We start from the raw sequence: 15900 nt of genomic DNA on the forward strand, positions 1-15900 counted from the left end.
TATAGCAAAACAAAACAGAATACTATGCTAGTCTTCTAGAATGACACTTCTGAGTCTAATTAACTGAACAAATACTGTGCCTATTATGTACCAAGTTTTGGGCCAGATTTTGAGGACAAAGAGGTAAATTAGACATGATTCCTGTCCTTTTATATCTCATGATCTAGTAGGAGATATGGACAAGTTAACAGGTGAGTATAATTTAACATAGTGTAGTTAAGTACAATGACAGATGTGAACTTAACCACAAGAGAATGCAAGAAAATGTCAGCTCCGTGAAAGTGGTGACTCTGTCTTGTTCACTATTGATAAGCACTCAGTAAATATTTGTTAAATGAATGAATGAATGGTATTATGATGGCACAGAAGAGAATACCTAAGCCAGGTGAAATAGCAGAGGAGGTGAAAAGGGAGGAGAGCAATTGGACTGCTGGATGAGGTGAGGCCCGGATGACTTTTACAGGAAAAGTGGGGTGTGGAGGGCACTTCAGAGGGACAGCAGGGAGGTGAGAAGTAGCACAGCAAGCGCTTGGGAACAAGTAGTTCCTTGTTGCGGGAGTACAGAATTCAAGGCTGGAAGAGAGGAAAGCTAGGGCCAGATGACAGAAGGTCTTGCAATCAATGGCATAAGAGGCTTCAGTTTTGTCCCAAAGAAGATGTGAAGGTGAGAGGTGAAGCCAGCTGGACTTCCTGGGTTGAGTGGGGACTTGGAGAACTTTTCTGTCTTACAAGAGGTTTGTAAAATGCACTAATCAGTGCTCTGTAAAAACGCACCAATCAGCACTCCGTAGCTAGCTAGAGGTTTGTAAAATGGACCAATCAGCACTCTGTAAAATGGACCAATCAGCAAGACATGGGCAGGGACAAATAAGGGAATAAAAGCTGGCCACCCCAGCCAGCAGTGGCAACCTGTTCAGGTCCCCTTCCATGCTGTGGAAACTTTGTTCTTTTGCTCTTCACAGTAAATCTTGCTGCTGCTCACTGTTTGGGTCCGTGCCACCTTTAAGAGCTGTAATACTCAGCGAGAACGTCTGCAGCTTCATTCTTGAAGTCAGCGAGACCACAAACCCACTGGAAGGAACCAACTCTGGACACGAAGACAGTAGGGCAATTTAAACTGAAGAGAGATAGGGTCAAATATACACTTAAAGTATGTCACTCTGACAACAGTATGAGAAATGGATTTGAGCAGGTCAACATGGAAGCAGATTACTTAGCTAGTTGTTTCTACAGGCCAAAAAAGAGAAGATAAGAACCTGAACCAAACCGTGGCAGTGGGGACAGGGAGTAAGATATGGAGTTGAGAAATGTTTATTGGGTAAAACTAGCAGGATTGGTGACTGAATGGATATAAGAAACTGAAGGGGGAGTTAAGAGCAATTCTCAGATTACTGACTTGGGTAACTAGGTATAGTAGTGGTTCTCCAAAATAACGAACATAGGAGGAGCAGGGTTTGGGGGACCTGCCCAGTCTAGTTGAGACGTGATGAGTTTAAAAAGTAATGGGACATTCAAGTGACTGTCCAGCAATTACTTCTGTATCATTCTAGAAATCATATGTCAGAGTCATAAACTGGAGATTCCGGAGTTATCAGAACTCCTCAAGCTGATTTACTGGCTGATCCATCTGAGGATGGAGTTCACTGCCTTCAGGCACAGGTGGACTCAGGCTCAAACCTCATGAAGCTTCCCTCAGTGCCAGCTTCTCTTCTTGTGATACACTTATTCTCTTCTGCTATTGTGATGAAAAAGTTGGCCACTGACCACCCCAGGCTTGCATCTTTACAAGTCATAATACAAAAGGAAGACAGTCTGGCTTCTTAGGTCTAGCAGAAAAAACCTAGAAAGGCCTTTGATTGGCCCAACTTGGCTTAAGTATTCATTACTCAATCACTGTGATCAAGGAAAGGAGGTAACATGGCTCAGTCTAGGTCAGTCTAGTAAGGGAGGAATTCTCCAAAGGAACTAGAAAGAAAATGAAAATGCATGCTGGGAAAAACAACAACAACAACAACAACAATAGTTTGAATAGTTTGAATGGTAGTTGAAATTATGAGAGTGAATTTTGATATCTAGGGAGAATTTGTAGATTGAAAAGAGCAGAAGGCAGAGAAAACACTCAGTTTCAAGGGGCAGGTGGAAGAAGAGGGGTTCTTTAAGAAGAAATAGACTATTTTGACAATCAAGAGAGTTAGCTGTCATGGAAGACAAGAAAGAAAAATGTTTCCAGGAGGAATAGGAGTTAACAACAGCATCAGTGCAGTAGAGTAAGGTAAGGACTTAGCAATTTTAGTGAGAGCAGCCACTCTCTGAGAATGTTCATGACATGGGCATGAAGCCAGACTGTATTTGGTTGATAAGTGAACATGAATGTAGACAAACTTTTTCGAGAAGTTTGGATGAGAGCAGGTTGGCATCTGGATGATAGCTGGAAGGGAACACATTCCCACTCTTGGTTCTGAAGCTATAGCACCAGCCCCACTACCCTGGATTGTATTTCTCCTTGGATTCTGGATGTCTGCCTGGACTACATTAGCTGAGTTCCTGATCTCAATTTTCAATCTTTCTTCCACTCCTGCCTGCTCCAACCATTCAACATATTACCCAGGGCCATGGCTACCATTATTGCCCATGAATTTCCCATTCTTTCTTTGGCTTGATTACTCCTTCCTTCTCACCATGCCATGTAGTTGGAACTATCAAAGCTGCATCCTATTGACAGCTAGTACTGATAGCAGAGACCAGCGTCTTAGCCATTTTTGAATCCTATCTAGTGTAGTAGTAGAATGTTCAATAACTTATTGAATGTGTGAACACTTCATCATCCATGCCTCTAGCCACTTATTCTTCTCTTCCACCTCACAAGAGGTTTCTCTTTCTCTAAAGCTAAATCTACCAACTATATTCCGAATTCCAGCCCTTTTCACCTTCTTTAGGGTGTTGCTCCTTCAACAAACTCTTTTCCTTAGAGCATATCACTTTTTCTCATGAGCTCCTTCCTTTTTCACTGTTAAATATGCACATATCCACTGATGAAAAAAAAAAAAAAAGTTGTGGGCTGGGCGTGGTGGCTCACGCCTGTAATCCCAGCAACTGGGGAGGCTGAGGCAGGAGAAGAACTTGAACCCGGGAGGCAGAGGTTGCGATGAGATCACGCCACTGCACGCCAGCCTGGGCGACAGAGCAAGACTCCATCTCAAAAAAAAAAAAAGAATTGTGAATTTGTGTTTTGTTTGTCTGTTTAACCTGCATTAGGTTATCATCCTTTTAGCTACTGTACTCTCACGTAGTAGAAAGAGCAGCAAACCAGAAATGAAAAAACTAAGTTTTAGTCTGGTTCCTTCCAACAACGTTGGCTAAATGACTTTCCCTCTCTGAGCCTCAGTTTTTCATTGGTAAAATAAGCAAAGTGAACCAATTATCGCTCACGTTCTTTTAATCTCTAATGTTCTGTGCCTGATCTGAATCTACAAATAAGGAACAAAGACTAGGAGCCTCCATCTCCTACCTATCAATACTTTTGGAGTGCTTACTTATGCAGCATGTATACTAAAATCGGAACAATGGGGAGAACATTAGCATGGCCCCTGCAGAAGGATGACACACACATTCGTCAACACTTCCATGTTTTTATTTAAATAAATAAATAAATAAATAAAATATTTGGCTGTATGGTGTCTCACGCCTGTAATCCCAGCACTTTGGGAGGCTGAGGTGGGTGGATTGCTTGAGCTCAGGAGTTCAAGACTGGCAAGGGCAACATGGCGAAACCCCATCTCTACAAAAAATACAAAAATTAATCGGGCATGGTGGTGACAGCAGAGCAGAAAGCACCAAGGCTTTGGAGTTCATACAGACCTATGTTCACATTCCACCTCTGCCAGTTACTGTGGGCAAGGTATTTAATCCAAACTTCTTCCTCTTCTGAAAAATGGAGGGAATGATCTCACAGGGTTAGTGTTAGATGAAGACAGCAATGTGAAAATCCATGGCAGGTAAGTGTTAGCTTCGTAACTTCCTCCTCCTCATCTTTCTGGCTCCTTTTCATAAGCCTATCACCCAGCACTGTGGTTGTCATCAAGACTGTGCCTGGACAGTGTTCTCTCAATATTCATCACATCTGTAAGCTCAAATTTACATTTATAGCAATGACTTCTATAATACTACCCTCCAGGCGCCAATTTTCAATGGTTTGTAGAATATCACCACTGTGACAGCCAAAGTCAGTGCCTCCACAACTGTTAGCCCACCATTCTTCCTGACTTCAGACTTACAGCTTAGAAATATATTCACACTCTTTTCTTCCCTCTACCCTCCTCCCAATCCAATTTCCCACTATGTCCCCATTTATTCCTTTGAGGTCACTTTCATCAAGCTATTCCCCTTGAAGTCACCCTATTTCCCACCACAGTAAGACCTAACTTCACAATTCCCTGGTTTTCAATACCTACTCTCAATAATTTGGTCTCATCTTAGCCAACTAATTTCTTCCATTTCCCAATTCAGTTGAATTCACTTCAACTTTTGCATTTTCATTAGAAAATGAAAGATTGTATTAACATGAGGAACAACCAATTGCATCCTTGAGACTGACTTTGTAACCCAGGACATACTTCTCTGAGCCTATTTCTTTAGCTATAAGATAATCAGCTTTATCTACTTCGCAGTGACATAAAATAAAGGCAGCTAGGAAAATGAAGTGTCACAATGCATTGTGATTATGTACAGAACAAGGTGCCACACTCTCACATGTGCACGTGAACAGCTGTACAGACAGCCCTGCTTGTTCCCTCTTATCTTTGCTCGTAAGTGTTCTCTACCATTGGGAATGCCCTTCCTCTTCTACTCTTGGATGATACAAATTCTCTCAATATTTCACAGACTTCTTGCTTTTACTGATCACTCTGCTATTTTATTTGGTACCAAAAATAAAAGCCATGACATTTTTCAACTATTATGTGTGTAGGGCAATGCGGAATTTTGTTTATCCAAGTAGTTTATAAGTCAAGAGCGGGAACAGGTATAGTCCCCAGCAGGAAGCTGAAAACCCAGTTTTTCTTACCAAGCGCCTAAATTGCCTGCTTGGCCTAGCTTAGCTTCATTTAAGTGGGTAGGTATGGTTTTAATTTAGCAAAGAACCAATATAGAAAACCCTCCCCCCTCAAAAAAAAAAAAAAACCAAAAAATAAACAACAACAACAACAACAACAACAAAACAGGCTTTGCAGTCATAAAACCTGTGTTTGAATTCTGGTTGTACCATTCACTATGTGACTCTGGGCAATTTAACCTGAGTCCCAGATCTCTCAACTGTTTTAAATTTTTATTTATCTATCTTGACACAGGGTCTCAGCCTGCCACCCAGGCTGGAGTGGCACCATCGTACCTCACAGCAGCCTCCAACTCCTGAGCTCAAGCAATCTTCCCGCCTCAGCCTCCCGAGTAGCTGGGACTACAGGAACACACCACCGAGTCTGGCTAATTTTTGTTTTTTAGTTTTTTTAAAGAAACAGAGTCTCCCTATGTTGCCCAGGCTGGTCTTGAACCCCTAGGCTCAAGAGGTCCTGCCTCCTCAGGCTCCCAAAGCACTGGGATTACAGGTGTGAGCCTCGAAACCCAGCCAGATCCAACTTTAAGGATAACGCCTCTGATCTCAAAAGGCTGCTGTCATCAGAGGAGATCCTGTTTGTAAAGCAACTAATAAAGTGCCTGGCATGGTATACAGCATTTGCTCAATGTGACTTCCCTTTCTTACTTGCTCCCTGCCCAATTTACAAAGCATTCAATATTGTCAGATGGCAATATATCTGAAAAAAGATGTAGCAAATCTCTGTGCCTTCAGTACAAGAATAGGCACACACAAATTCTTTTTCCAGTGTTTTTATTTGCACATTTAATAGTCACAAATCTTTTTACAGATTTTTCATAGATTTATTATTTATAGAAAAAAAATCAAGATTAAAATGGAGTATCGAAAAGGACCAAGAAATTACCAGCAGTGATGGCAAAGTACAAAGGCTCTGAGAGAACAGAGTAAACAAGGGCAGCGCAGCCCAGTGCGTGGCCACTTCCCACCAGGCAGAACACTTGACTTCATTAAGGCAAAGCCTTTACTCTGTTACTTTTTCCTCCCACGTAGTTTAACCCAAATAGAAAGGCATTCTATTCTCACACTACCGTTCTCTAAGGTCCTAGGAATATAACTGGTACTATAAGCAACCAGATGCATCCCTTGACTATTAATACCTGAATAGACAAGTTAAACTGTGATGCATTAACCATCCCTCTGGGAGAATTAAAAAGAGGCAGAAATTGATTCTTAAGACTGAGAAAAAGGGGTATATGTGTGTGGTGGTCGTGGAAGCGGGAGAGAAAAGAGGTTCAAGGAGGGATGAGGGGAACAAACCTAACTCCTTCCAATGTCCAACTGTTCTTATGTTCTCAGATGCTGCTGATACAGTGTTCCATTACTCCGAAAACAAATGTTATCTACATCCAGTCAGTTCTAGGGTACAAAGGCTAACAATAGGGAAAATACCTTGGGGGAGGGATATATTCATTTCAGGTACATAAAAATGGAATTCAAAATTGTGTCCTACTATGTTCTCATCTAATGTGTTATTACTGTTGTAAATCAAATTACTGTGTGACCGTGGACAATTTACTTAACCTCTCAGTGCCTCAATTTTCCACAAAAAATGAGAATTGTAGCACTGGGATTACAGGAGATGCATGGGAAGCACGGAAGAATAGTGTCTGGCCAAATCAATAGAGACAGAAAGCAGATTGGTGGTTGCCAGGAGCTGGGATGAAGGGAGAATGGAACTGACTGTCGACAGACCTGGGGTTTCTTGGCGAAGTTACGAAATGATCTAAAATTAGATGGTAGTGATAGTTATGCAATTTTGTGTGTGAATATACTAAAAAACACTGAATTGTACATCTTAAAAGGTGAATTTCAGCCAGGCATGGTGGCTCACGCCTGTAATCCCAGTGTTTTGGGAGGCCAAAGCAGGCAGATTGCCTGAGTCCAGGAATTCAAGACCAGCCTGGGCAACATGGCAAAACCCTATCTCTACAAAAACTACAAAAATTAGCCAATTAGGTGTAGTGACTCATGCCTGTAGTACCAACTACTCGGGGCACTGAGGTGGGAGGATTGCTTGAGCCCAGGGAGGTCGAGGCTACAATGTGCCATGATTGCTCCACTGCACTCCAGCCTGGGTGACTGGGTGAGTCCTTGTCTCACAAAAATAAAAATAAAAAAAACAAAAGGTGAATTTCATGGTAAAGTGTATCTCAATAAAGCTGTTATTTTAAAAATTCTTAAAAAAATAGAATAGTGCCCGGCACACAGTAAGTGCCAAATAAAGGTTAGCTATTATTAGTAGTAATATCATTGTCATGATTATTATTTGGCCATTCTGTGGCCTAAGTAAACCCCAAGAAATTCTCTATTTTTAATAAAAGCCTACAGAATCTAGAAAAGTGTTTCTAATTTATATACATCAATTAACATTTATACATTTATTTCCATCCAAATATCTCAGAAACAGTCTAAGAATCACAATTTCAGTGTTTTGCACTGCGCTAAAACAGCTGCATGCAATGGATATCTTATCAAATCATGACAAGCTTTAGATAAATTCTAATGACTTGATGTTACCCAAGAACTTGAACTGACGGATTTTCATGTTTGTCTCCAGGAATGAACAGGCAGTCCACATACTGTTAGTAGTTACATTATATAAAGTACACAATTAAATGTCTAAATACAGGCTTGCTAGCCTTCTAATCACATTTTGGGAGATACTGTTTATAAAAAGACAAATATAGTAAACAGTAAAATGCTTACTAGTCCCATGTCCTGTGACCTCACCCTGCCCAACAACAGGAAAACCCCACCACAATGAAAAGATCAAAATCAACTCATGTAATAAATCTCTTCAGAGGCAAAAGACTAAATGATTAACGATTGACTTTTAAGACTATACCACACATTCAAATATGTTGGCCTCAATTGAGTTTTTATACTCTGAACAGCTATTAAATCCAGTCTTAACCCGTCCTATTGCTAAAGAATATGACAACAGAGTCTTGGTCTCAGAAGTAGGAGCAGCAAGTGATTACTCATGATGGCAATGATGCGCCACATTCTGCAGTGATGCTCACATGCCTGAATTTCATCTGAAGCATGAAAATTCCCAATTCCTGCAACAGGGTTTCCTTTGTTGGAGTCCCCTGTCCTTGCTGTCTTCACTTCTATAATCAGCTATGTGCCTTTGCAGCAAATCAGGAAAAGCTGTGTTGAGGGTTACAACTTGCAGACATTTAGGTCTTAACTTCCATCACAGAAAGCAATGTACTTTTTTGAATATATTAAGAAAACGTTTATTCATCCCTTCAAGCCACTCACTTTCAGAAAGACAATTGAACATCCATTTTATCAACCTTCATTTAACCCTTTTCTTGTTTAGAAAAAAAAAAAAACTGCCAGCGCTAATTTACATAAACATGCTCTGAGGCTGAAGCAAATCTGAGTTTCAAAGTGAAAAAAATATAAAAACTGAGTTATTTCCAAACAGAACATCAGAACTGTCTATTTCAAGAAAAGTGGATTCATCAAATGAATCTTCAGCCAACAACTGTTCGAGAATGATGTAAACATCATGTATAGGCATGCTACGTTTTCTAGGATTTGACATTTTCAGTGATCAAGAATTACTATATTTTGTAAATAGAAATACCGCTATTAAAAAAAAAAAAAAGAATGCTATAAATAGAACAATGTCTTTTGTTTGCAAAGTCAATGTACCAGAATGATGTGAAAATAATAAAAGCGAAATATTTCGTGGCAAAGTTATCTTGGGGTAAATGCTACAACTACAAGCGCCACTGGCGAGTATTCTCAGGGCAAACAGAAAAAGGGTTAAATCAAGTAAAATCATTCCCTAAGTCACCCAAGAGCAAAGATCAATACCTAGAACAAGCTGTCTTAAGTCCCGATATGTATAACCCACCCACCACGTACATCTACACGAACCCCCCCCCAAAGTTGTGGCCTTAGGAATTTCTGACCAAACAATTAGCCCGAGTAAAATTCAATAAACACTTTTAATTCCCCCTTGAGAAGCATGGTTACTTCTTTAATTTTACATTATAGTCATTGAGACAGATTACAAAACAACTTGGGCAGAGAGAGAGTTTTAGCAGGAAGTAAGAGAATTTCAGACATTGGAAATGGATAATAATTTAGAACCAATTTCAAAATGAGGATCAGTTCCAAAGTATTTTCTTTACTAATTCAAGATTGAAACATTGGCTCTGTCCACACAAAGGTTTATTTTACAATTTAAAAGGTAAACTGTAATGAATAGAAATATATAAGCAAAAACTCTGGACAAGGCTGGAACCAAGGGGACCCACTTTGCAATGCTTTGTTGTTATCATTCCAAGAACCCATTTGGCCCTGTGTTCACTTGGTTAATGTGGGGATGGAGAAAATAGGATTTTGGAATAATATATCTATGTGTAGGTAGTCTTTAAATACAAAATGAATAAATATTTAAATTATATGATAAAGAAAAATTGGGGAATAAGAAAGTCCTATGTTTATCAACTAATAGTATATTTACAATGAGTGTTTTCTGCCTGACACCTAATCTTTGTCTATTAGAGTTCCTCAGTGTGCAATTTATAGAAGGCAACAGTTCATATTGCCTTAAAGGAGCCCTGTTTAGATCAGAATCAGCCTGTCCCAGATGCTCTGCTCCCTGAAAAACGTTCACACCTGTGTGCATAAATATTTGAGCGTACAAGTAGGTACACACGTGCAAAATGTACTTGTCTAAAGGGGAGCTAATTAGCTTGATAAAGTCTAAAATCAAGACCAAAAAATTGCTATTCCCCAACCCAAAAAACACATCTAATGAGAAAACTGCTAAGCCCACTATGAAAAGGCAGCAGCTGTAAACTCATCCCATCCCACGTCACGCTCTAAGTATCTAGCTGTCCTATTAATCAGCCATCAGAACACTAAATCCCTCCCTGTTCACACGGTCAAATGCAGACTTCTGATTTAGCTTCACTTTCTAGTTAAGAGGCCAGACTACAGAGAATGTTAAAGAGCTCCTTTTAACTATACTGCATCCAAACTGCCTCATTCCACCCTAAGAGAAGGTGCCCACATGATAACATGCACTAGAGATCTACCAATCCCAGTTTCTGAGGTCTTCTTTTTGGATAAGTTCCAGCATTGGAACATTCACAATTTCAGTCAAAGGAAAATTACATGTTGACTACTAACATTTTAGACTCTGCATATTCAAAGCTAAGGCGCAAGATGAAGACTAGAGTGCCAACCTAGATGCTGTCCAACGTGGCAAAAAGGTGACTGCACAAAGGGACCAAAGAGGCTGATTCTTTAGAGGCCCTTTGCTGTTTTTTTTCTTTTAGCAACAAGTGTAGGGTTTCCTCCGATCAAAATCTGAACATTGGTTAATGCATGTTTTCTCATCCTCCACATGTATGAACCCCCTCCTAGCCTCTCTCATTGCCTTTTTAAGCTTAAGAGAGAGAAATAAAAGAAAATGGATATAGACCATTTATTTTTATTTACGAAAAGAGAGGCATATTCTAATAGTCATAAGGCAATGTGTTTAAGAGCTGCACCTGAACTGGTATTCTCAAAACTGAAAATAGTTATCAACTCTATTCAACTTGTAAGATGTATCCATGTGCTTCCCAAGTCACTACTTGTCACTCAAATGGACCACGGTGACTCCATGATGCCTTAAGGAGGCATTATATACTGTGTGTAGTATGCACATGTATTTTTAAAGAAATGACATTAAGAGAGAAAAGAACAGCCTTTCAAACATCAGTTCCTCACATAAGTGGTGACACTGCTATACGGCTCCCTTTTAATCTTCTCACCTACTCAGTTACCAAATACCTCCAAAATTAGACAAAATAGGGCCAGAGACAAAGCTCCACGGTGACTTGCATCTTTCAGATGTGCTTTCAATTCACTGGTTTTTAATTTCCCATTCCTGATTTACTGAGGAGTAAAGGTGAGAATCATCCAACTGATGACAAAGTAAAACAGGAAAACAGGATAAACAGCTAGGGCTCTGCGGTTTGGAGGCTGGCTATCAGCAAGGAAAGCTGTGGAGGCTAAACAAAACAAGACAAAACAAAAAGGAATGTTTAATACAGTAATATTGTCACAACTACTAACATTTACTAAACATTCATGAGCTTGGCATCATTTGGAACATAGAATTACACTAAAAGTTTAGTATACTGGTGATCCTCAGAGATAAAGGCATTCTGCAACACAGTTTTTCAGAGAGCCAAGGGCTTTTTATTTCAAGTACTAAACCATTTTGGATGGAAATCTTTCTAAAAGGAGTTTTTTACCCTTTTCTGGAAAAGTTATTGAACTATACTGAAAAGGCTTACAAAGATGTGTAAGGTTATTTGCTCCTATGGTAAATGGCCTCGTGCTGCTGTGCTTTTTGAGCTAACTGTTCTTCTGAAATTATCAGCTGTTTTAAATGCCATCCTTCTCTTGTCCATCTAAGAAAAACCTACTCATCATTTTACTAATCAAGCATCACCCTTCTGACCAGGTGCAGTGGCTCATGCCTGTAATTCCAGCACTTTGGGAGGCCAAGGCAGGTGGATCACCAAAGGTCAGGAGTTCGAGACCAGCTTAGCCAACATGGTGAAACCCCATCTCTAATAAAAATACAAAAATTTGCCAGGTGTGGTGGCGGGCACCCATAATCCCAGCTACTCGGGAGGCTGAGGCAGAAGAATTGCTTGAACTCGAGAGGCGGAGGTTGCAGTGAGCCAAGATGGTGCCACTGCACTCCAGCCTGGGTGACAGAGCAAGGTCCAGTCTCAAAACACAAAACAAAACAAAAAAACAAAATAAAGAATCATTCATCTCACGGGGTGCTATGGCTTATGCCTGTAATCGCAGCTACTCGGGAGGCTGAGGTGGGAGAACTGATTGAAGCCAGGAGTTCAAGGCTGCAGTATGTTACGGTTGTACCACTCCACTCCAGACTGAATGACAGAGTGAAACGCCATCTCTTTAAAAAAAAAAAAACAAAAAAACAATAGGAGGTGGCTGGCAAGATGGCCAAATAGGAATAGCTCTGGTCTGCAGCTCCCAGTGAGATAAACGCAGAAGGCGGTGATTTGTGCATTTCCAACAGAGGTACCCGGCTCATCTCACTGGGACTGGTTAGACAGTGGGTGCAGCCCATGGAGGGTGAGCTGAAGCAGGGTGGGGCGTTGCCTCACCCGGGAAGCACAAGGGGTCGGGGAACTCCTTACCCTAGCCAAGGGAAGCCATGAGGGACTGTGCCATGAGGAACGGTGCATTTCAGCCCAGATACTATACTTTCATCACTGTCTTCACAACCTGCACACCAGGAGACTCCCTCGGGTGCCGACGCCACCAGGGCCCTAGATTTCAAGCACAAAACTGGGCGGCCATTTGGGCAGACACCAAGCTAGCTGCAGGAGTTTCTTTTCATACCCTAGTGGCATCTGGAACACCAGTGAGAGAGAAGCATTCACTCCCTTGGAAAGGGAGTTGCAGCCAGGGAGCCAAGTGGTCTAGCTCAACGGATCTCACCCCCACAGAGCCCAGCAAGCTAAGATCCACTGGCTTGAAATTCTCACTGCCAGCACAGCAGTCTGAAGTGGACCTAGGATGCTAGAGCTTAGTGGGAGGAGGGGCGACCACCATTACTGAGGCTTGAGTAGGCGATTTTCCCCTCACAGTGTAAAGAAAGCCACACGGAAGTTCGAACTGGCCGGAGCCCACCACAGTTCAGCAAAGCTGCTGTAGCCAGACTGCCTTTCTAGATTCCTCCTCTCTGGGCAGGGCATCTCTGAAAGAAAGGCAGCAGCCCCAATCAGGGGCTTATAGATAAAACTTCCATCTTCCTGGGACAGAGCATCTCTGAAAGAAAGGCAGCAGCCCCAGTCAGGGGCTTATAGATAAAACTCCCATCTTCCTGGGACAGAGCACCTGGGCGATGGGGCAACTGTAAGCACAGCTTCAGCGACTTAAACATTCCTGCCTGCCAGCTCTGAAGAGAGCAGTGGATCTCCTAGCACAGTGCTTGAACTCTGCTAAAGGACAGACTGCTTCCTCAAGTGGGTCCCTGACCCGCATGCCTCCTGACTGGGAGACACCTCCCAGCAGGGGTCCACAAAAACCTCACAGAGGAGAGCTCTGGCTGGCATCTGGCAGGTGCCCCTCTGGGACGAAGCTTCCAGAGGAAGGAGCAGGCAGCAATCTTGGCTGTTCTGCAGCCTCTGCTGGTGATACCCAGGCAAACAGGGTCTGGAGTGGACCTCCAGTAAACTCAAGCAGACCTGCAGCAGAGGGGCCTGACTGTTAGAAGGAAAACAAACAAACAGAAAGGAATAGCATCAACATCAAAAAAAAAGGATGTCCACACAGAAACCTCACCCGAAGGTCACCAACATCAAAGATCAAAGGTAGATAAATCCACGATGATGAGGAAAAACCAACACAAAAAGGCCGAAAATTCCAAAAACCAGAATGTCTCTTCTCCTCCAAAGGATCACAACTCCTTGCCAGCAAGGGAACAAAACTGGATGGAGAATGAGTTTGACAAACTGACAGAAGTAGACTTCAGAAGGTGGGTAATAACAAACTCCTCTGAGCTAAAGGAGCATGTTCTAACGCAATGCAAGGAAGCTAAGAACCTTGAAAAAACATTACAGAAATTGCTAACTAGAATAACCAGTTTAGAGAACATAAATGACCCGATGGAGCTCAAAAACACAGCACGAGAACTATGTGAAGCATACGCAAGTGTCAATAACTGAATCAATCAGGCAGAAGAAAAAACATCAGATATTGAAGATCAACTCAATGAAATAAAGCGGGAAGACAAGATTAGAGAAAAAAGAATGAAGAAGAATGAACAAAGCCTCCAAGAAATATGGGACTATGTGAAAAGACCAAACCTACCTTTGATTAGTGTACCTGAAAGTGACGGGGAGAATGTAGCCAACTTGGAAAACACTCTTCAGGATATTATCCAGGAGAACTTCCCCAACCTAGCAAGGCAGGCCAACATTCAAATTCAGGAAACACAGAGAACACCACAAAGATACTCCTCAAGAAGAGCAACCCCAAGACACATAATTGTCACATTCAGCAAGGTTGAAGTGAAGGAAAAAATGTTAAGGGCAGCCAGAGAGAAAGGTCAGGTTACTCACAAAGGGAAGTCCATCAGACTAACAGCGGATCTTTCAGCAGAAACCCTATAAGAAGAGAGTGGGGGCCAATATTCAATATTCTTAAAGAAAAGAATTTTCAACCCAGAATTTCATATCCAGCAAAACTAAGCTTCATAAGTGAAGGACAAATATAATCCTTTACAGACAAGCAAATGCTTAGAGATTTTGCCACCACCAGGCCTGCCTTACAAGAGCTCCTAAAGGAAGCACTAAACATGGAAAGGAAAAACCGGTATCAGTCACTGCAAAAACATATCAAATTGTAAAGACTATTGACACTATGAAGAAACGGCATCAACTAATGGGCAAAATAACCAGGTAGCATCATAATGACAGGATCAAATTCACACATAACAATATTAACCTTAAATGTATTTGGGCTAAATGCCCCAATTAAAAGACACAGACTGGCAAATTGGATAAAGAGTCAAGACCCATCCATGTGCTGTATTCAGGAGACCCATATCACAGGCAAAGACACATATAGGCTCAAAATAAAGCGATGGAGGAATATTTATCAAACAAATGGAAAGCCAAAAAAAAAAAAAAAAAAAGGCAGGGGTTGCAATACTAGTCTCTGATAAAACAGACTTTAAACCATCAAAGATCAAAAGAAACAAAGAAGGCCATTACATAATGGTAAAGGGATCAATTCAACAAGAAGAGCTAACTATGCTAAATATATATGCACCCAATACAGGAGCACCCAGATTAATAATGCAAGTCCTTAGAGACCTACAAAGAGACGTAGGCACCACACAATAATAACGGGAGACTTTAACATCCCACTGTCAACATTAGACAGATCAATGAGACAGAAAGTAAACAAGGATATCCAGGAATTGAACTCAGCTCTTCAGCAAGCGGACCTAATAGACATCTATAGAACTCTCCACCCCAAATCAACAGAATATACATTCTTCTCAGCACCACATCAAACTTATTCCAAAATTGACCACATAGTTGGAAGTAAAGCACTCCTCAGCAAATGTAAAAGAACAGAAATTATAACAAACTGTCTCTCAGACCACAGTGCAATCAAACTAGAACTCAATTAAGAAACTCACTCAAAACCGATCAACTACTTGGAAACTGAAAAACCTGCTCCTGAATGACTACTAGGTACATAACAAAATGAAGGCAGAAATAAAGATGTTCTTTGAAACCAATGAGAACAAAGACACAACATACCAGAATCTCTGGGACACATTTAAAGCAGTGTGTAGAGGGAAATTTATAGCACTAAATGCCCACAAGAGAAAGCAGGAAATATCTAAAATTGACACCCTAACATCACAATTAAAAGAACTAGAGAAGCAAGAGCAAACACATTCAAAAGCTAGCAGAAGGCAAGAAATAACTAAGATCAGAGCAGAACTGAAGGAGACAGAGACACAAAAAAAACCTTCAAAAAAATCAATGAATCCAGGAGCTGGTTTTTTGAAAAGATCAACAGAATTGATAGACTGATAGCAAGACTAATAAAGAAGGAAAGAGAGAAGAATCAAATAGACACAATAAAAACTGATAAAGGGGATATCACCACCGACCCCACAGAACTACAAACTACCATCAGAGAATACTATAAACACCTCTACACAA

The 15900-nt window shown here is 41.1% G+C and overlaps 1 protein-coding gene and 1 non-coding gene across 3 annotated transcripts in view; one reads left to right on the forward strand and one right to left on the reverse strand.

Annotated features, from left to right (window-relative positions):
* The first annotated feature begins 3525 nt into the window (after nt 1–3525).
* Nucleotides 3526–3632, forward strand: LOC112425742 (U6 spliceosomal RNA). Its single transcript, XR_003016861.1, has one exon. It is a non-coding gene; the product is annotated as a U6 spliceosomal RNA (small nuclear RNA).
* A 2232-nt stretch (nt 3633–5864) lies between these two features.
* The window catches only part of LOC105476686 (Yip1 domain family member 6), a 42241-nt gene continuing 32205 nt past the window's right edge, over nt 5865–15900 (reverse strand). For both annotated transcript variants that reach the window (XM_011732835.3, XM_011732838.2), the window contains exon 7: nt 5865–11175. In XM_011732835.3, coding sequence (XP_011731137.1) covers nt 11057–11175 — 119 coding nt within the window. In that variant the 3' untranslated portion in view covers nt 5865–11056. The remainder of the gene's footprint in view (nt 11176–15900) is intronic.

The sequence above is a fragment of the Macaca nemestrina genome, chromosome X, assembly GCF_043159975.1.
Source record: "Macaca nemestrina isolate mMacNem1 chromosome X, mMacNem.hap1, whole genome shotgun sequence".
NCBI lineage: Eukaryota > Metazoa > Chordata > Mammalia > Primates > Cercopithecidae > Macaca > Macaca nemestrina.